At 50.8% G+C, this 20,118-nt stretch overlaps 1 protein-coding gene across 1 annotated transcript; it reads right to left on the minus strand.

The window, feature by feature from the left end:
- Positions 1 to 2,023: 2,023 nt before the first annotated feature.
- Positions 2,024 to 19,901, minus strand: BPIFB1 (BPI fold containing family B member 1). The gene is made up of 14 exons (XM_060124398.1): positions 19,820 to 19,901; positions 19,009 to 19,116; positions 17,941 to 18,090; positions 17,091 to 17,172; positions 13,989 to 14,052; positions 11,850 to 11,935; positions 10,669 to 10,848; positions 9,669 to 9,722; positions 9,020 to 9,178; positions 6,858 to 6,925; positions 5,917 to 5,962; positions 4,741 to 4,804; positions 3,716 to 3,792; positions 2,024 to 2,160 (listed from the first exon to the last, which is right to left on the minus strand). The coding sequence occupies exons 1-14, from the start codon at positions 19,885 to 19,887 to the stop codon at positions 2,128 to 2,130; spliced, it is 1,239 nt and encodes a 412-aa protein (XP_059980381.1). The 5' UTR covers positions 19,888 to 19,901; the 3' UTR covers positions 2,024 to 2,127.
- Positions 19,902 to 20,118: the final 217 nt, after the last annotated feature.

The following is a 20,118-nucleotide window of genomic DNA, read 5'->3' on the forward strand; positions in this document are numbered from 1 at the left end:
GTTACTGAGATATAACTTGGTGTTTTTCATTTGCTGCTGCTGCTAAGACTCAGAGGGAAGCAGAGGACTTTTCCCTCTCCTAGCCCTGGAAGGTGCTGGAATCTTGGAGTTCCGGATCTGCGGCTCCTGCCTCAGGGGTGTACGGATGGCTCCTGTGTTTCAGGGTGCAAATCGGAAGGGGGCTGGCACAGAAGACCACCTCTCTTCTTAACCGGGGGGTGGAGACTCTGGGGGAGTGATGAGGGAGCAGAGAGTAGAGGGAGGCGGTGCGGGGTAATGCATAGGGGCTGCTTGGTAGTCGTGTTGAGCTGTGAGAACCTGTTTCCTCACTTGCCAAGTGGGAGCAGCATAGGAGAGGCACTGGGTGAGTGAAGGTCCGTAAGACCCTTGGCCTAGTACCTGCAGAGCAAATACTTGTCTTGGTTTGGGTTCCCTAGAAACAGAACTTCAGACCAGGATTTGAGTGCAGGTAGCTGATAGGGGAGGTGATGCCAGGAGACACTGGTAGGAGAGGGAGAAAGTGAGGCAGGGAGGGAGACAGCCCATAAAGGTGTGTATCAAGCAAGTGTCCCCATGGGCACCTGGGGCTCAGTTCCTCTGGGGTGCTGTGGGGGCCAGTGTGGAGTTGTTCCCAAGGGGTGAGGAAGCAGGGTTATATATTCACCACCCTCCAGGAAGCCCAAGAGGTTGTGGGTGGTCGGAACCCAGGAGCCATGGCCATGGCTGTTTTGGGGAAGTGCCCCAGTGTGGCCAGGGCTCCAAGCTGCTCACCTCTGACAGGATCCTGTGGGCTGGGACGGAGATCCGTTCATCGGCACCAGATGGGACCAAGGACCGGAAGCCCTGCCCTACCCTCCAGGCTCCTGGGAAACTCTCACAATAGAACGTGACATGACCCTAGGGAGCCAGAGAAGATGGAGATGGACTGTCTCAGCTCCCTTGTGAGTGGGGGCTCAAAACCCAGGTTTAATATGATACAGAAAAATAATGGAATGTGGGATGTGGACCACAAAGCGTGGCTGGGGGTCGAGGATGCATGTGGGGAGCTGCAGCACAGGGCCCAGCACTCAGCAACTGCCCAGCGAGTGTTCACTGACCCCAGTGTAAGCACCTCGTGCAGGGTCTTGTCCTGTCCCTCTCGGCCTAACCTGTAGGAGTCCTGTAGGAGAAACTCCTACCTGGCTGCCGTTCCACGTTGCGAGGTGTTCTTATGGATGTTTTTACTGTGAAGCTGTGTAGCGTCTTTTCCTGAAACACCCGCCTGTCCCTTCCTGCAAGGCCCCTCATGGGATGTGAGCTCTGTGTGCTGGGACGGACCCAGAGTCTGGAGGACAGGGGCCTTATTGTCTGTCCTGAACCTGCTGGCATCAGGAGGGCCAGGGAGACAATGACAGTCACGTGCTGTCTAAGTGGGAAGGGACTTCAGTGATAAGGCCCAACATCCCGGAGTCCAGGTAACAAGAGTGACAATGACATCACCCACAGATGACATTGTTTGAGCACCTCCCACGTGCTGGGAACTATTTTCTCTCATTTCATCCTCACCACAGCCCTCCAAGGTGGGGACTAAGATTCTCCCCATTTTACAGAGAAGGAAGCGGAGGCCCAGAGATGGGGAGCCATCTTTTAGGGTCAAGCAACCACTGAGGGGTCCAGGCCAGAGCTCAAATCCTACCTCCAGAGTCACACTGTTCAGCGAGCCCCCGACCCACCACATCACCAAGATCAACACGACGTGCGTACCCACCAGAGAGGTTGTCCTACCATAGGTGGTCTAGAAGCTGACGTGGAAGGCAGGAGGGGGCAACTGGCTTTTTTATTCCTGTCGCTCAGGGAGGTGGCCAAAACCTTGGACCTTGTCCATGTGTGTTTTGATATCACCAAGACATGTCTTGGACATGGCTCACATTGGCTCAGATGTGCCTGAACATGACCTAGATGTGGCTTGGATGTCCAGTCCCTAAGCCTGCCAGGGGCAAAATGACCTCTGAGTTGGAACAAAGACACACTCCAGACTGCAGGAGTCACAGACAAGTTTATTTATTGCAGAGAGGGCCAGTCTACAGAGCTGGCTTCCACACTTCCAGTGCAAGTCTTCACTGGGAGAGAGGAAAATGGTCTGGGGTTCTACGAGGAGGCCGGGGTGACCACAAGGGCATCCTGGAATTGGAGGAGAAAAGTCACAAAAGTTTTTTTAACATTCTGCTCTTTTGTGGTTTATGCTAGTTTATCCTCCACAAGGTGACTGCTGGTATTGGGGGTCATGACCTTGAACTCACTCATAAAAAATTCTTGGGAGGGTCAGAGCAGGAGTGTCTGTGTGTGAACAGTGACACCATGCAGGGGCCTGGGGCACAGGTAAAGTATCTGGGTGCAAAGTCTGGGATTATATAGGACTGTTGTCCCCAGGCCCAGCAGATCAACAAAACTCCCAAGAAGTTTTGGAAAATGTAGATTCCTGGCTGTATCCATTGGGTCCCAGGCAGCTAAATTTTTAACAACAGTCTGCCTTTTTTGAGGAAACTAAGTGTGATACAAGGAATGTAACCTATTAGATTTCCCCCAACATTCTATTATGATAATTTTCAAATATACAGCAAAGTTGAAAGAATTTTATAGTGAACACTTGTATACTCATCACCTAGATTCTACCATTAACTTTTTAAAAGCCATACTTGTTTAATCTCGGATCTGTCCTTTTTTTGGGGGGCCATGCTGCGCATCTTGTGGGATCTTAGTTCCCCACCAGGGATTGAACTTGGGCCCTTGGCAGTGAAAGCACGGAGTCTTAACCACTAGACCGCAAGGGAATTCCCTCAAATCTATCCATTTATTCATTCCTTTGACTAGATTTTAAAACATATTACATTGTAAGGCTATAAAAAGGATATCAGTGTGCTGCTAGTCCAAAACAAATTAATAGAGCAAAACAGGAAATTTGGAAAAAGCAGATCCAAAGCGTGAAATGATACCTTTCTAACCCGAACTGCAAATGATGCTTTGCAACTTGATTAAAAAAAAAAAAAAGGACGGTTGCTAAATGCCCCCTAGTAAGAGATACATGAGATATACTAAGCTCCAGCCACCCAGTTGGATGGACACCTGTTGTGTCCATCCAACTTGAATTAAATGCAGTATGTGTCTTAGATAAACTGCTTATATTATAATTGAATCATTGTATATAGTTCATTAGTGCATGGCTGGCCTGTATATTTAGACACCTGCTGGTTTTATGGGTAAGGAACCTGGGCTTAGAGAGGCCAAAGGATCTGCCTGAGGGCCCCTGGCTAGAGAGAGAGGCAGAGTTAGCATTTGAACTGGTCCTCTGGTCCCTGAGTCTAGACCCAGCCTAGGTATCATGCACAGTATGCTGTCATAATTCTCCATCAAAGCCAGCTGAAGCATGGACACAGTTTTTGAGGCTGGGCAGCTGAAAATGAGTCAAATGTCAACTTGCCTTTGAAGCCAGTTAACAAAGCCTCCTACCCTTCCCTCTGCCAGGTGGGATGACAGGTAAGATAGAAGAGGCTGGAGGTTTATGACTCCAGGCTAGGACAGCCATCCTCTTCCGCTTACAGATGAGGACATGAGGCCCTGAGAGAGAAGGGACTTGCCCAAGGTCCCCCATAAGTGACCAGAGGGACCAGGATTGGAGAGCAGCACCCACCTCCCATCCCTGGGCTCTCCCTGCGACTGTATGTTTAACCCCACTCACCTCTGTCAGAGACCACGAAGCTGCCTCAAATCCCAAGGCCTTCACCATTGACACTGAGATCCCGGATCTTAATTTGCCTGAAATCACAAGTGTGGTCAGAGAATGGTGGGCCTGGGGTGGGATTGGGCAGCTGTGGGAGGCTCACGGTTCCTCGACGTGGCACTCCCGACTCAGACTGCCCCTTTTGCCTCTCCCTGTTCTCCAGCCCTAGCGTCCACCCAGCCTCATCTCCCCATTTTTTATCTCCAGCCCCAGCTTCTGGCTGCTCCTAAAGGTATCCTCACATCCTCTCCTGCTCCTGCTCAAGAAAGATCAGGGCCTCCCATCATCCACAACACGTGCCTATACTTTGAGATTTCTTACTCTGATAAAGACATGACAAAAGTCAGAGGTTACCAATTCTCCCCATCCCCAAGACCTGGGGCTGAACGGGAATAATTCCAACCTTTTCTCTTGGCTTCCTCCACTACTGACACGAATAACAGCCAACAACAGCAAAGGCTAAGAACTGTTGAACACTGACTGTGTCAGGCTCCCCCTCTCTGCCCCCATACAAACATCTTCTCCTTTATGCCTCTGAGGAAGGTGCTCTTATTTTCACATTTTACAGAGGGAGAAACTGAGGCTCAGGGTGATAAGGCAGCTTGTCCAAGGCCAGGCAGCCAGCAAGAAGGGGGAATCAGCACTTGAGCCCGGGTCTATCGGAGGCACATTGGGTGTGCTCTAGTTGTCTGTTTCCACCTCTGTCTCTCTCCTGCTGTCAGCCCTGTGAGCCTGGGGCATTGCCATGCATGCCTAGGCTCTGGCATGAGTGAAGGAATTGGGCTGGGATGCTGGAGATGGGAAGGCTTATTTCCAGGTGGGTGACCTGGAAGGCTTCCTGGAGGAGGCAGAATTAGAACTAGGCTCTGAGGATAGGTGGAAAATAAATGAAAGGGGCCCCAAATGGAGACACAGGCAGGAGAAGTAAAGCACCTGCCCTCAATGCCCTGGGGACCAGGGGGATGGACAGCAAAGGGACGCACCGTTCTCGTTTGGCAGCAGGACGGAGGCAAGGATCTTGGTGATGAAGTCTTTCAGAAGTTCAGGCTGTGAAAGAGAAGGGGCCCCATCACCCTGGCTGAGAATCTGAAGTCCTCCCAGCCATTGCTAGGATGGGCACAGTCCCGCCCTGTGGCGAGGGCAGCTGGTGGAGATGCTGAATCTCAGGTTCCTGACTGGTCAGAACTGCAAGGGCTCCATGGACAAGACAGGCTGTGGGGGGAGGGGTGGGGCACAAACCAGGTGACCCTAGATCCAGCAGGTAGGGGACTGGCGTACGTTTGTGGGATGCATCCCTCGCCCCTAATCTCAAGGGCTCCACCGCTCTGTTTCAGCAGAATTCTCCAAGGGAATTTCACCCTGTTTCCCGAGTTTTTGACTTCTCAAGGGAAGCCAGAAGTCCTGATTTTCATGTGGAAACCTCCTCATTAAAAAATATTTGTCGGGCTTCCCTGGTGGCGCAGCGGTTGGGAGTCCGCCTGCCGATGCAGGGGACACGGGTTTGCGCCCCGGTCTGGGAAGATCCCACATGCCGCGGAGCAGCTGGGCCCGTGAGCCATGGCCGCTGAGCCTGTGCATCCGGAGCCTGTGCTCCGCAACGGGAGAGGCCATAGCAGTGAGAGACCCGCGTACCGCAAAAAAAAAAAAAAAAAAAAAAATTTGTCAAAAAAAATTAAAAGAACAAAAGGGTGGAAAAATTTGCCCCTCTCCAAAACATAGAAACAAATACCCCACCACAGCAGAAGACAGGATTCAGCCAATTTGAGATCTCTGATTCAGTCTGACTCAAGGGAAACTGAGGACTGGGGGGAAGGGGCTGCCCAGGGTCACCACTGAGGTGAGTCTATATGAGCAAAATGAGATGTGAATAAAGATTTGTTTCTGATTTAGGGTCAGAACTTTACAGAAGGGAAGTCTCTGTGTATCTGTGTGTTTGTGAATGTGTGTATTCTCAGCTGTGTCTGGCATACAGTAGGTGCTCAGTAAACACCTGAACCAGGAGGTTGGACTTTGAGGCTGAGATCGGGGAGGCTGGCCAGCTCACCATGGGGCTGCCCGTGGGGACCTTGTTCAAAGCAAATCCTGGGCAATGTCTGCTTCTGAGATGGACTATCCTCGGCAATCCCCTGCATCCCCAGGGAAAATCTGTACATACTCACATTGAACAGGCCAATGGCTGAGTTCATCAGGTGAATCTGATCAGAGCTGCAACAGAAGATGCCCATGAGGCTGGTCCCTCGGAGTCCCATTCATTCATTCACCAACTACTTACTGAGCACCTATTGTGTACCAGACACGGTGCAGGCTCTGGATGTACAGCAGTGACCCAAATAAAATCCTTGCTTCATGGAGCTTACATTGTAATGCATGGGGGAAGCAGGGGGAGATAGCAAACAAATAGTTGCCCAGAGAGCAGGCAGAAAGATCACCCCCAGGAGTGAGGACCATGGTGGACTGAGGAGCTCTTTCTCCTTCTAAAGGGGGTACCTAATTCCTAGCTCCACTGTTTGTTGTCATGTAGGAATGCAGGCCATGGCAGCCAGATATTCTGATTTGTATATGTTGGTGACTAATTTATATTAAAAAACCTAACCCTATGTGAGCTGATGAAAACACATCCATGGGCTTGATTTGTCCCAGGAGGCTCCAGTTTGCAACCCCTGAACTCCCTTTGGGGCAGCAGGAGGGTGGTGGGATGAAGGGAGGACAGGCAGGGTTGTAGGAGGCAGCGGGAGCCGTGCGCTGCTGGGCTGGGCTCCGTGGGGGCTCAGCCTCTGGGCATGACTGTCACTGCCACTTTCTTGGTGTCCAAAATGGGCTGCCCCAGGCCGAGGGGATGGTGCTGGGCGGCCCCTTCCCGCGTGGCCAGGGTCAGCCTGCCCCGTGACTGCTGCAAGGCCATGTCCCTCTGCTTTCTCTCACACTCAGTCCTTGACAGTAGGACAGACCCGGCAAGACAGCCTTTCTGCCTGTCCTGAAGCAGGCTTCACTCACACTGTCACCCCAGAGGCTCAAAACACTGGGTGTTTAAAGAAACCAGTGGTCACCAGACAGGACTCATTTTCATCACCAGAATCTTCACAGTGATTTTCATGTTTACCTGATCTTGTTAAAGTAGAGCATAAGTAGGTCACCTCTGGTGTAAAACTGAGCTTCTGAGGTGGCTTCCTGCAACAAGAGAAACCCAGGCCCCATTTATTTGGAGGATGTGTCAGGTGTAGAGCGTGGGGTTCTGCAAGGAGGCTCTGGGACCAAGCTGACACCGTCTGAATCTCAGCTGTTGGCTGTGACCTTGGGAAAGGGTCTGACCTCTGTGGGCCTCAAATTCCTTCTTTATTGGGCTGGTACCTGTACCCACTCCCCATTGAAGAGACTGCACAGAGGATTACTGATCATGACAATGATGACAGTAGCCAATACACACAGAGCCCTCACTATGTGTCAGGTGGTGTTTTAAGAGCTTTATCTGATCATCTCCTTTGATCCTCACGACTCTTGTGAAGTGAGTCCTATTATTACCCCATTGTAGAGGTGAGGAAACTGAGGGGCGGACAGGATGGTAAATCTTAACCGGTTATTATTATTGGAAAGGTCAGAAACTAAGCCAGGCCTGAAACGCCTGTGCCGAAGATATCCATCATCTTGACCCATGGGCTGGGGTGAGCCCAAGTGCCAGGCTCCAGCTCCAGGGCAGCTGCACCCAGAGAACAAACTTCTCCTGCAGGCCTGGGCTTGATGACCTTTTGAAAAGTGCCTGCCATTGGCCATGGGGGGGAAGTCCCCAGGGAGTGAGGCTGGCCAGGGGCAGTCCACTTCCCCTGCTGGTTGGGGGCTCAGAGTATCCTCCCACACGGGAAACCAGGGCACTGTGCGTCCTGGAGTTGTGTGAATGGTGCCCGCTGACGTGGCGTGTGGACAGCCTGCACAGGACATGCAGCGACCCTCCTGTAAGGAGAGTGTAACGTTAGCCTCCAACAACCAGGTGATGTCCAGATTCCTCGGCCTCACTTATCCAGGGCCCAACCATGAACCTCGCCTCATCTCTTTCTTCTCCCTGTCCTCTGTAGCATGCAGCTGGTGGCCCACTCAGATCCATTTTTTTGGGTGGGGCATCATTCTTCAGCTGAATGCAGCTGCGAACAGTGCCCAGCCTTCCCCTTGTCTGGGGAACTGCCCTTGCTGGAGCGGAGAGGCCTTGCTGGGAGGTTATGTTGTGCCTACTCTGGGGACAGTTATGGCCAACAACTGAAAGACAAGGGGGAACAAAAGGCCAACCTTCTTGTTTCAGCCTGGGCTCGACTCTGTGGTGCCGCCATGCTCCAGAGCTCTCTGTGGGGTGAAGCAGAAGCGAGCCTCCAGCTGAGACCACATCCTTGCTCAGTCCTTCTCCTGGGAGCTCTCCCCCAATACATCACTTTTATAAGAGTCTTTGTCTCGGGCCTGTTTCTAAGGGCCCCATCTAAGATACCTTCCTACTGGGCTTGCCCTTTGATGACTCCCAGCCCCATACCTTTACGCACAGGGTCCCCCTATATAGAAGCTCTGAGATCTGACCTGCTGGGGTTACTGCAAAAATCAGTTAAGAACTTACTTGGAGCTGATTTAGTTCTGTTCATATTTCAGAAGAGGAATTACCCCTTTCCCTCTCAGCCCTGTGGTTTGGATAGAGCCAAACCCAATCCCCCACTCCTGTGTGTTTGTGTGTGTGTGTGTCCCAGCTCAGAAAATTTACATACTTCGTTTTTCTGGCCACACTGGTTGGTTCAAGAGTGGGCATTTGACCCTAACTCAGCCAATGAGAGTCAGGTTTGGAAGTTCTGCTGGAACTACTGGGAAAGAGAAGCTTTTCCATTGGGGTTGCCAAGCGGATAGGTTATAAGCCTGATGTAGCTTGGGGGCACTTCCATGAAGGGATAACCTGCCTGAGGATGAAGGTAGCACAAAGAAAAACAAGGGAAGAGAGAAGAATGAAGATGACATTGCTTGAACGCCTGGATCCAGCTATTCCTGAAGCTATCTTGACCTAGACTTTTCAGTTATATGAGCTAATAGAATTCATTTTGTGCATGTCAATTAAATTTCTGCCCAAAGATCCTGACTAATAAAGAGCTGGGCCCCCAAATCTCCTGATTCTTGGTTCAGAATTCCCTTCCCCTATCCCTCTGAGATAAAAAGAGTTTAGCAAAGCAAAAGGGGTGAACAGGAACAGTGGACAGGGGTGTCCCCCAGGTTGCTGCCAACGTCTCAGACAACTGAACTCACAATGCCCAGGGTGAAGAAGGGGCGGTAGGCTTCATTGGTGGCAAATACTTCCAGCATGATCAGTTGGGCCACCTTGGCATGGCCCTGGTCCACAAGGAGCTCTGGGGTCTTCTGAGTCAGGATCTTCACGATTTGTGTGTGCCCCAGCTGATTTGCTGCCTGAAAGGACATCAGACCCACATGTGACCTCCCAAGTGCCTCACCATGGCCTGCCGGCCCCATGCAGCCCCATGTGGTCTGGCCACTGTCAACCTTCCTGGACTCCCTGCTTCCTCAGATCTTGGAATAGACTGTTGCTCTCCCCATCTCACAGCCTTTGGTTTTGCTTCTCCCTATATCTGGAATACTTTTCCCTTCAGGGAAGCCCTTCCTAATCCCCCAGACTCTATCAGGTGCCCCAGTAGTGCTCTCATAACCCCTAGAATCTGTCCTTTGTCATCACACTTGTAACTGAATTATTATCTGTGTAATTATTTGATTCAGGTCAAACTGTCCTGTTAGATTGAAATATCCGTGAGGACTGGGACCAGTCTGTTACAGTCACCAGTGCTCGAAGGACAGAGCAGTTCCACACGTACTTTACTCCCCAGAGGCCAGTAGACAGACCACAGCAAACACCCTTCAGGCTGCAGATGGCAAATGGACCAACCTTTTCACTGATCACCTTGATGCTTGACTTCAGCCTGCGGGCCGTCTCAGGAAGCTAAGGAAGAGAGGAAGCCAGAGCAGGTCCGCTGGCGGGGAGAGGGGAGACACACCCCCAGCAGCCCCACTGCTGGGATCCCCCAAACCCCAGAAAAGCTGGGAGGACCTGGTGGTCCAGTGCACATGTCTGTCCCTGGTGGGAAACATCCCCTATGTCAGCTGCTATGGAGAATGAAGTCCCCGCCAGCCTGGACTTTTATTGTGGGTTGGTGGTGCTCGTGGGTCTGTGGGCGGCTGGCTCCCTGTTCTGAGGACATAGAGAAGCGACCGAATTCTTACTATAGTCATGAATGTGGTTGCTGGTGACCACTCCCCTTTTCTTGTCATCCCAGCCCCTCACCCTGACTTCTAATCCCCAAGATCTTGGTGATCTCTTGTCTGTCAGCTGACCTGAAGTCCTGTCCCACTCCCCTAACTTTGGGCCAACCCTATCCCCTTCTGGGCCTCGATTTCCCCATCGGTCACCCCGGTGAGGTGGCACACTCCAGTTGACTAGGGGTGGTTTTCTGCTGTGCTGGTTTGATCAGGATTCTGCGGCTGTGTCGGCATCCAGGCTCAACAGGAAGGAGGGCCCCGAGAGATTAGTGATGTCTGCCGTGGGTCCTGCAGTGGACGACGGTGGTGCAGTCACCATCCCAGGGCCAGTCAGAATCTAAAATGCCCTTTGGACAGGCCTATTATTTGGTAGAGGAAGCAGGCATTTCAGGTTCCAGGAGGGCAGAACTAGGACTGGTGCTGGATGTTACAGGGAGGTTTTCAGCTTTGGAGTTATATATCAGAGGCAGGGTCTGTTCGAGAAGGGAGTGAGCTCTCCATCACTGGAGGTATGTAAGCTGAGCCTGACAGATGGTGCCTGCTTAGGGGTCCTTGTGTCCCCGTTGATTCAGGAAATCCCCATAATGCGGCAGAGGTGGCTTCACGCTCTGTCCCATGCTGAGGCTTACCACATAGTCCAACAGGACCATGAGTTCTTCTGGAGGGAGCAAGGCAGCTACTGCAGCATTCACTATATCCTTCCTCATGGTGAGGCTGAAAGGGCTGTGGTATAGGGAGGGCAGATTCAGGGAATCCACACTGTCATTGAACAGCTTAGTCACCTTTCCTTCTGAGTCCACCAACTTGGCCTAAGGAGACACAGAGCAGAAAGTTGTCTGGGAACTTTAACTCCACGACGTATCCAGTAATAACCTAGAAGGAAATGACACCATTCAGCTTGTTTCCCTTTTTGCATTTGCTGCCGGGAAACTCAGCCTGGCATTCAGTGCTTTGCTGTAGATGATGACTTATCTCAGGTGCCTAGCAACATCTACTGCACTTGCACCCCTCAGGTAATCTCTGATTTTTAAAAAATCTAGATGTCTTATGTGGCATTTAGGTTTTAACTTCTCAGATACCTCACAAACCCTTTAGATGAAGGGAAAATTCAAGACTGCAACAGAACGGATGGAAATGTTTGATGCTGCTGTTTTCCAAGGATCCATGAAAACTGGTCTGAGATTCACGCTCCGTTGCTTGAACTGGTCCCTGAGGGCGTCCAGCCCCAGTGTGGGTGGGAGGCTCCACATTTTATAGAGAACTGATGGTTACTGGTTTCTTGCCAGGCCCCATGCAGCCTCATTTCTTCCTCTCCTTGGTGACCATTGTTATTACATTTTACAGATCAGGAAATTGCGGCTTAGAGGGGTGAAGAAACTTGCCCAAAGTCACACACCAGGGAGCTGTGGAGCTGGGAGAGAAACTTAGGTCTGTGTGATCCTCAATGATGTGTCTCCATCCTGGGCTCTTGTTCAAGGTCACCAGATATTTGAGGAATGGAAGGGGCTTGCCTGCAAGAAAGGCCAAGAACCCCACACACTCTGGACCCTGACTGGAAAAATCAGGGTTGGAGGAAATCAGGTCACTGGGGTCCATGTTCTGTGTGTGGCTTCCAGCTGCTGATTTTTCTCCATCAGAATGGTTTACATGGGACACATTCAGCCTGTTGAGATTCTTCTAAATCAGCCTGTGTGTCCTAACTGTGACTGGCGTTTTTCTCCCCTGAAACACACCCATGGTGTCTGACCCTTGGGGGTCAGAGAAGGGCAGTGATGTCCCCACTTTCTCCTTGAGGTCCCATGACACTCACCCCCAGGATGAGATGAACAGCATTATGGTCGATGGCAGGAGACATAAAGTCAAACTCCAGATGGTCAGAGTTGAGAGAAACAGGCACTGCTCAGGGAGAAGAAGAAAGTTCTGTGAGGGCGGAGGACAGTATTGGATGGGATGGTTTGGGGCTGCTTTGGGCTGGGACAGCATTATTGCATGAGGTGGAGTAAGGGGAGGGGCAGGCGTAATGATGATGTTGATAAGGACCATGATAAAAATGATGATGGGGCTTCCCTGGTGGCGCAGTGGTTGAGGATCTGCCGGCTAATGCAGGGGACACGGGTTCGAGCCCTGGTCTGGGAGGATCCCACATGCCACGGAGCAACTAGGCCCGTGAGCCACAACTACTGAGCCTGCGCGTCTGGAGCCTGTGCTCCGCAACAAGAGAGGCCGCGATAGTGAGAGGCCCGCGCACTGTGATGAAGAGTGGCCCCCGCTTGCCACAACTAGAGAAAGCCCTCGCACAGAAATGAAGACCCAACATAGCAAAAATAAATAAATAAATTAATAAACTCCTATCCGCAACATCAAAAAAAAAAAGATGATGATGATACTGACTGACATTTATTGAGGCTATATCAAGCACCAGGTAATGTGTTAAACTTTTACATGTGTTAGCTCATGGAATCCTCACAATAACCTTAGGAAGTAGGTCCTACAATTACCCTCATTTTACAGATGGGGAAAGCAAGGCTCACGAAAGTGAAGTGACTTGCTCAAGGGCATACTGTGAAAGGATCTGAACCCAGTCGGTCCTATGCCAACGTTCTGGTTTGGAACAAAACTGACCTACTGCTTATACCTGTCTACCTCCCCCACCAGACTGATCTGCACGCCCCCCCAGGGTCTGGGTCTGTGCTAGGGATTGCGTGCGTTTGCCTTGGGATTCCCCACTTGGCCGCCAGATGGCGGTGGCGTCTCATGTGCCCGGGCGGAAAATGGAGAGGACAAGGGAGGGGCGCAGAGGCGGGCGGGGAGCTGGTCGTTGGTCTGCCTACTCGGGGAGGCCTCCTGCCCTGCCCCTGGGGAGCAGGGAAGCCGGACAGACTTGGGTTGGAGCCCCAGCAGCCTTGGCTAGCCTCTCTCTTCCTGCCTCTGAACCTCAGTTTCCTCATCTTAAAATGGGGATAGAGTAGTATACCTGCCTCATAGGTTGTACAGGACTGGTACCTAGTAAAGTTGGCTCAAATCTGAATTAAACCAGACTTGGAACTTGAAGAATTGGGTTAAAGCCTTCCCCTATCATTAATTTCCTCTGTGGACTTGGACAAATGATTTCATTTCTGAGCCTCAGTTTCCTTATCTGTGAAGTGGGGTAATGATCCACTCCACTTCATGGAGTTGTCTGAGGAGTCAGTAAGATAGTGTATATAAAACACTCAGCCCAAGGGCTTGGCCCAAAGCAGGTGCTCTATGGGTGCTGAATGCCTATTGATTCCATTCTCTTCTTTCCACTCCTCTCTGGGGGCTTTGAATGAACCTCTTCAGATCCCAAAAGAGTAGATGGTAGAATTTTCTTCTTCCTACCAGTTCCCTCTCTGAGGGGTCCAAGAACTCAGAATTTCACTGTGAGTGATCTGAGGATACAATTTATTTCTTCCCTAGTAGGCCATAGTAGTCTCTGATCATCCATCCATCCATCCATCTATCTATCCATCCATCCAGCACACATCTGTAAGCACCTCTCTGTGCCAGGCAGAGAACCTGCTATGTATCTGGAACTTTCCCATAAACTTTTAAGCCTCACTAACAATTCTGTGAGGTAGGGCTGCATAAACCCCATTTTATAGATGAGGAAACAGAATAAGGAGGTGGAGTTGGCTTTTTCAAAGCCATGGAGCAAATCAGTGGCAGAACTGGGATTTGAACTTGCGTTTATCTGGGGCGCCCACTGGCTCACATAGAACCTTGCACATACTGTGTGCTCATGAAGTCACAGCTGTGGTGATTTCCTGTCTGCTCATCCTGGGCAGGGATCAGATGATTCTTGTCTCACTTGCTCCTGGGCCAAGTTGCTGCTCAAGCCTGATGGGGGGAGGCCTGCCTTGGGCAGGGCCAGGGCCTGGAGGCCAGCTCAGCAGTCAAGGAGAAAGGTATGAGAGAGCGGCGCACCTACCCTTCGTCAGGTTCAGGAGGTCCTCACGCATGTCCTCAAAGGCTGCCTCGATCACAGGGCACAGCTGCAACAGCACAAATGCAGGGCCTCCATCAGCCAGGGGCCAGCACATAGCCCCACAGTGACCCATGCCCAGCTCTCCTGAGCTGAGTCCCATCCTTGTGCCCACGGCCAGCCAGATTTTCACCCATGGGCTTGAGCATCTACGTCCCCAGCCATCACCGCTGCTCAGAGCCCGTCACAGCCTCTGGTGTCACTTGGCATCTTTTGCAATGGTTTGTCCCTTGCCCTGTGTCCAGGGTGTGCCTGTCCTGTCAGCTGTCCTCCCCTCAGACTCATCGTGTTCACAAGAGCCCACGTTTCCATAGGAGGGAAATGGAGAATGCGTTCCTTCATTCACTTCTTGAGTCAACACTAGGTACTGACTTCCTTCCACGTGTCAGGTTAGAATACAGGCCAGCAAGACAGACCCAACCAGACTTGCGAACAATCTCTGTGGGTTTCTAGCTCCAACATATCTCTTTGCCCCCCAAACTCTTCTCCCCTCAAAATTGCAGCAGTTCTCAGCAGGGGAGGATTTTGTCTCCCAAGAGACATTTGGAAATTTCTGAAGGCATTTTCAGTTGTCACAGTTTAGGGGGAGTGTTACTGGCATCTAGTAGGGGGAGGCCAGGGATGCTACTAAACATCCCTCAATGCACAGGACGGCCGCCACAACAAAGAATTAGGGGGCCCAAATGTCCATAGTCACAACCTCTGGCCTGAGCTGTTCTTCTTGGGCAGGAAGTTAAACAATTGGCTTACTTGACCATGGGGCCCAAACACCTTGTTCTCTGCTCTAGGCAGCCTGTTTTCCAGGGCAGTGCTCTGAGATTTTGTCATTTTGTCTTAGGTACAATTTCCCCAGTGAAGAACCTTCTGATTGACCACCCATCGCTACTCTCGAGAAATGACAATGCACTTTGACGAATGTTAATTTTTCCTATGAAAATCCTGTTCCCTGCTCCAGCTGCTTTGCCAACCCTGAACCCAGGAAGGATGGAGGAGTTGAGCTCAGAGACTCCCAGCATTCACTGCCTGTTCCTCATGGGAAGGGTGTCGCTGGCACCCTCTGCGTCTTCTCCCACAATTCCCCTTCCTTCAGTTCCACTCCTGGGTCTCAACCCTGGCTACATATTAGAATCCTCCTCTGGGGCAGCTAGGATCCTCTGGGATACCAGGGCCCCACCAGGCCAATTAAATCTGAATCTTTCAGGTCGAGCCCTGATATCAGTATTTTAAAAAGCCTTCCCAAGAGGTTCTGATGTGCATTTGGGATTGGGACCCACATATTTACACTGAAAGAGGCATCAGCATTTTCTAGATGGGCTCCTGCCAGATTTAAACATGCTGCGCCTTTTTCCCTTCATGCCAAGTAAAATATTCATAGGACTGCAGTTTCAAATCCAGTGATTCATGGTGGGAAACCATGATGATTAATGGAATGCCAGTTTTCACTTTATTTGGCTTTTCACCCTTAAAAACAGATATCATGCAAAGAACATTTTATAATCCCAAGTTCTTGCCATCTTTTCTAGTGGAAGACACATCTTTAGCTATTAAAGTATAATGCCAGTTAAAATATGATTTTGCTGGAGGCTGGGAAAAGATTTCCAGCTGGGCTCTACTTTAAGAAACTGCCACCTTTAAATAGAAAAAAAAATTTCTTAAGAGAAAAAGTACCTCACATAAGTAAAACTAAGTTTTACAGAATTATTTACTTTCAAAGTCCTTTCAGAAGGCTCTCTGGAATGGTTTTAAGAAGTATTAAATACGGTGCAGCTATTAAAATAGTTATGATTATCATATCTATCATAGGAAATAGACACACTGTAGAGGATATCAAATAATATTGATGTCGAGTGCAGCCACATAAAAATCTGAGTGCATGTGGATGGAGATTTGGAAAACAACATGCAAAAGAAAAAATAACCGCCAAGTTAAGGTTGAAGGATTATGGGTATTTTTTTCCCAAAAATTTTGGTTATAATAGTGTGTTTTCCATTCAAAAAAGTTTTTTTATTAAAAGTATATTAATTATTTGACAAGGTGTTTTTATTATTTATTTATTTCATTTTGGCCATGCAACGCAGTGCAGCATGCAGGATCTTAGTCCCGTGACCAGGGATCGAACCTGTGATCCCTGCAGTTGAAGCGTGGAGTCTTAACCACTGGGCTGCCAGGGAAGTCCCTGACAAAGTGTTTTTAACCCCAGGAGAATCACTGTTGTGAACACATCTTGGAATTTACAGTGAAAATCAATGGTCACGGTGGATGAATCCAACTTATAGAGTTTTAGTTTACCTGTGACATTGAAGGGACATATAAAATGAGATGGATTCGTGTTTATGAATAAGAAACATAAGAAAAATAAGTGCAACAAGACCTGGTGGGTGACAAACCCCTGATGACACAACCAGGATGGTGTGAGGCCCTGGTGTGCTCGAGCCAGCTTGGACCAATTTACGAGGGCCAACTGTTAAATTTTTAGGAATATCTGAGCTTGGTGCTAAAACTGACATTATTAAATATTAAGTTGTATAAACTTACAATTAAATAAGTTATGCTAAGATCAAAGTCAATGAAAACTCAAAACTCATTACTTCCTAATTATTTTGTTTTATTTTGCTGTTATCTATTGTTCTTAGCTTATTTACATCTATTGTATCTGCATGGTGGAAATGCCATACAAGAGTGGGCTACCAGGCATCTCTTCCTGACTCTGCTCAGTGACATCACACTAGTAGCTTGAAATTGGCAATGGAAGGGGTGTTTACATCAAGGAAATCAGTAAATGTTACAAATCAGAGCTCCCTTCCTTCAACCAACACCTCCTGAGTCAATTGTGAGCAATTTATCAGCACATCACTGTTCAAGGTCCCCTGGCTGACTTTTGGGAGTTTCACTACCTTGATCTCAAGAATCCACTGCTGAAAGAGTGACCCAAGCCCAGAAGCTTCCCACTCAAGGAAACACAGGTCCCTTAGCACCAGCGTGCAGTTCCATCCCCAACCACAGGGGGAGCAAGCTTTCACAGGCCAGAGAGACCCTGATTCCACTTACCTCGCTTTTCACCAGTTTGGGCAGGGCTGGCACCAGGAGGCTTATGACCTTGTCAGCTAAGGAGTTGAGCAGGAAGGAGCGCCTTCCCAAGGGGAGAAGAGGAGAGAGATGAGGCAGGGTCAGAGATGATCACCCCTCCCCTGTTTCACAGGAGGGGAGACTGAGTCCAGGGGAGGAAGGAACTTGCCCAAGGCACAGGGCCTATTAGAAACAAGGCTGGGGTAGACCCTGAGCCTGGTGTAGACAGTGGCAGACAGTTCTCAGGGACAGGGCCTGGGGCTTGTCTTTAGGAATTCGTGCTGGACACTGGGATGAGGGCAGTTGGCATCCCCCCCATTCTCCTGCTAAGGAGAGATGGAGGGAAGCACCATGTCTTTGAGCATCTTTTGCGTGCCCTGCCCTCAGCTGAGTGCTTAGCGCTGCTCCCCTGTTAATCCTCTCACTGTGGCCTGGAAGGTGAGGCATGGGGAGGGGACTTGCCCAGCGTCACCTGGACAGTAAATGAAGGAGACACGTTTGCCTGACTCCACAGTTTATACCCATGGCTCCACCCTAGTCTACCTGTGTGGTTTGAGGGGCCTAGGAAAGAGCCTCCTCTCCACCTTCAAAAGTTTGCCCCAATTTCTGGCATGATGCCTGAAATCCCATCATTATCACTTCACCCTTGATATCTTGAGCTCTCTTTGACATCACAGATTTCCTGGAGGGAGCTCCAGATCAGGAGTCAGGAGAGATAAGTCCTTTTCCTTCTGTGGGCTTCAATGTTCTCCATCTGTAACATGGGGCCAGGACACCACCTGGCTTCCCTCCCAGGCATGCCAGGAGCCCAGTGGGAGGAGGTCACACTCACTTATGTAGCAGGCTGATGCGCAGCCTCCCGTGGCTGTTGGAGCAGTTGCTGAGGACCAGGCGGGAGTGGTCTCTCTCGCTAGTCTCCACGTGGATGATGGCTTGGGCCTCCACCTCCATGTGCAGCTCCACAATGGTCTTGACCAGGGGCCTGGGAGTGGAGGAGCCCCATGCTGTGAGCTCCATCCCAGCTTCAGGCTGGATCAAGCCAAGCCTGCTTTCCACCTCTGTCTCCTGGCTCTCACTCCTCCCCTTCTCAGGCTCCTTGCTGGGTTCTCCTCATCTCCTCAACTGCTGACTTCATTGTGTCCCAGGCTCAGTTTCTGGATTCCTCTCCTGTTTTAAATCCCCTGCCTATGTCAGTAGCTTCCAAACTTATACTCACTTCTCAAATGTCTCACAGGCATCTCAGGTTTAACATGTACAAACTGAACTATGGATCCTTCCCCGAATCCTCTCCTCTCATGATCTTCCCTGTTTTGTTTGCTGGCCACTCCATGCTGCCTTGACCCCTCAATCTCCCCTCTCCTCCCGCCCCACCCCGAGCCCCCATTCAATCTGTCAGGAAATCCTGTTGTGTCCTCCGAGACATATTTGGAATCTGTCTACTTCTCACCACCTTCCTGTTCCTAAACCCCGGTCCATGCTATTATTGTCTCCTCCTGAATTATTGCAGTAGCTTCTGGATAGCCTCCCTGTCTCCACTCTTGCCCCCATACACAGCAGCCAGAGGGCTTCTCGAAGAATGTGAAATCATGTCATGTCCCTCCTCTGCTTAGAGCCCTGCACGGCTCCCATCTCGCTTGGTAAAACCAAGTCCTCACCTTGACCCACAAGGCCCTGTACGATCTGGCCCCGGATGCCTACTGGGGCACCACCTCACTGCCCCCTTTCCCCGCTCTCATTCCGTTCTGTGAACAAGGCAAGTGCACTCTTGCCTGAGGGCCTTTGCCCTTGCTCTTTCCTCTGCTTGGAACTCTTTTCCAGACACCTGCATGGAGGATGGGGGTGGGGAGAATGAGTGGAGGAAACTGTCAGGCCAGCTGTGCCTGACTGAGGGGACACTCACGTGTTGAATCCAGCTACCATGTCCAGGGGAACTTTGATCATCAGCTCCCGGCCATCATGTAGGGGTTGCACCTGCAGCTGGAGGATGCTGGCTGAGGTGACTTTCAGCCTGGATGGGACACGAGAGAGATGAGATTCATGCTTCATGTTCACTGAGCATCGTCCCCAGACCAGCTTCCCTCCATCTTTCCTGTCTCCGACCCCCCAGTGCCCAGCCAGCAGCTGGACCCAAGCCCTGTGTGCTGACTCCTCCTCAGCACGGTCTTGCCCCCATCCTTCTCCTCTCCCCTGCCCGCAACACTTCCATGGCTCCCCCATCACTTAGGAGATGAATCCAAGCTCCTGGGGCTGACTTGTAAGACCATCTGAGCCCTGGCCCTGCTGATCTCTCCCTCTTGGCCTTGGGGTCTGAGCACCGGCCACTCTGACCCTCACCTCCCCCTGCCCATGCCTTTCCTCAGGCCAGTCCCTCTGCCTGGAATGCCATTTCTTCTTGTCTCCTGGTGAGCATGGAGTCATTGGCTCCCCTGTCCCCTCCACTGAGAAGCATCGCCTTATCCCTTCACCCTCCCACACCAGGTGACCTTCCTCTGAGGTCACCCCCCTTAGGGTTCCTGGGTCACTCTCTTACGGTTATTGTTACTCCTCTGGGAGCCTCTGAGGGAGAGGCTTTGTTTGAGCCATCCTTCATGGTCAGGCACAGAGCTGATACCAACCAATGCTTGTTGACCGATCGATTGAGCATGCAAAGCGTGTCCCGGGCAGATGTGTGGGCAAAGAGCTAGCTCCCGACTTGGTTCTGCTCCACTTACCGGACGATATGCTTCAGGATGGACCTCACCAGGCTACTGAATATGCCCCCAGCCGACTCCTTCTTCATGGCACTGAGCAGCGGCAGCTGCCGCAGGGTGTTGACAGCATCGTGATCCTTCAGTTTCTGTGTCAGCCCTGGAGACAGATCCCAGGGATTAGGGTCCAGCAGGGGGGGCGAGAAGGATGGCTTGGTGGGGGCTCCAGGCTGGAAGGGGACATCACTCAGGGCTACGTGGACTGGGATATAAGGGGAGGCTCTGGATGGCTCCATGCTGATCATCTCCACTGTGTAAATGTG

Source organism: Lagenorhynchus albirostris, chromosome 15 (genome assembly GCF_949774975.1).
Source record: "Lagenorhynchus albirostris chromosome 15, mLagAlb1.1, whole genome shotgun sequence".
Taxonomy (NCBI): domain Eukaryota; kingdom Metazoa; phylum Chordata; class Mammalia; order Artiodactyla; family Delphinidae; genus Lagenorhynchus; species Lagenorhynchus albirostris.

Bases quoted from the DNA above. Each gene is read 5' to 3' on its own strand.
- BPIFB1 (XM_060124398.1), bottom strand. From the start codon at position 19,887: ATGAAGAAGGAGTCGGCTGGGGGCATATTCAGTAGCCTGGTGAGGTCC. The intron at 18,091-19,008 runs GTGAGTGTCCCC...CTCCACTCCCAG, and splicing joins ATGGTAGCTGGATTCAACAC to GCCCCTGGTCAAGACCATTG. The intron at 11,936-13,988 runs GTAGGTGCGCCG...CTCCCTGAGCAG, and splicing joins CCTCCTGAACCTGACGAAGG to TGCCTGTTTCTCTCAACTCT.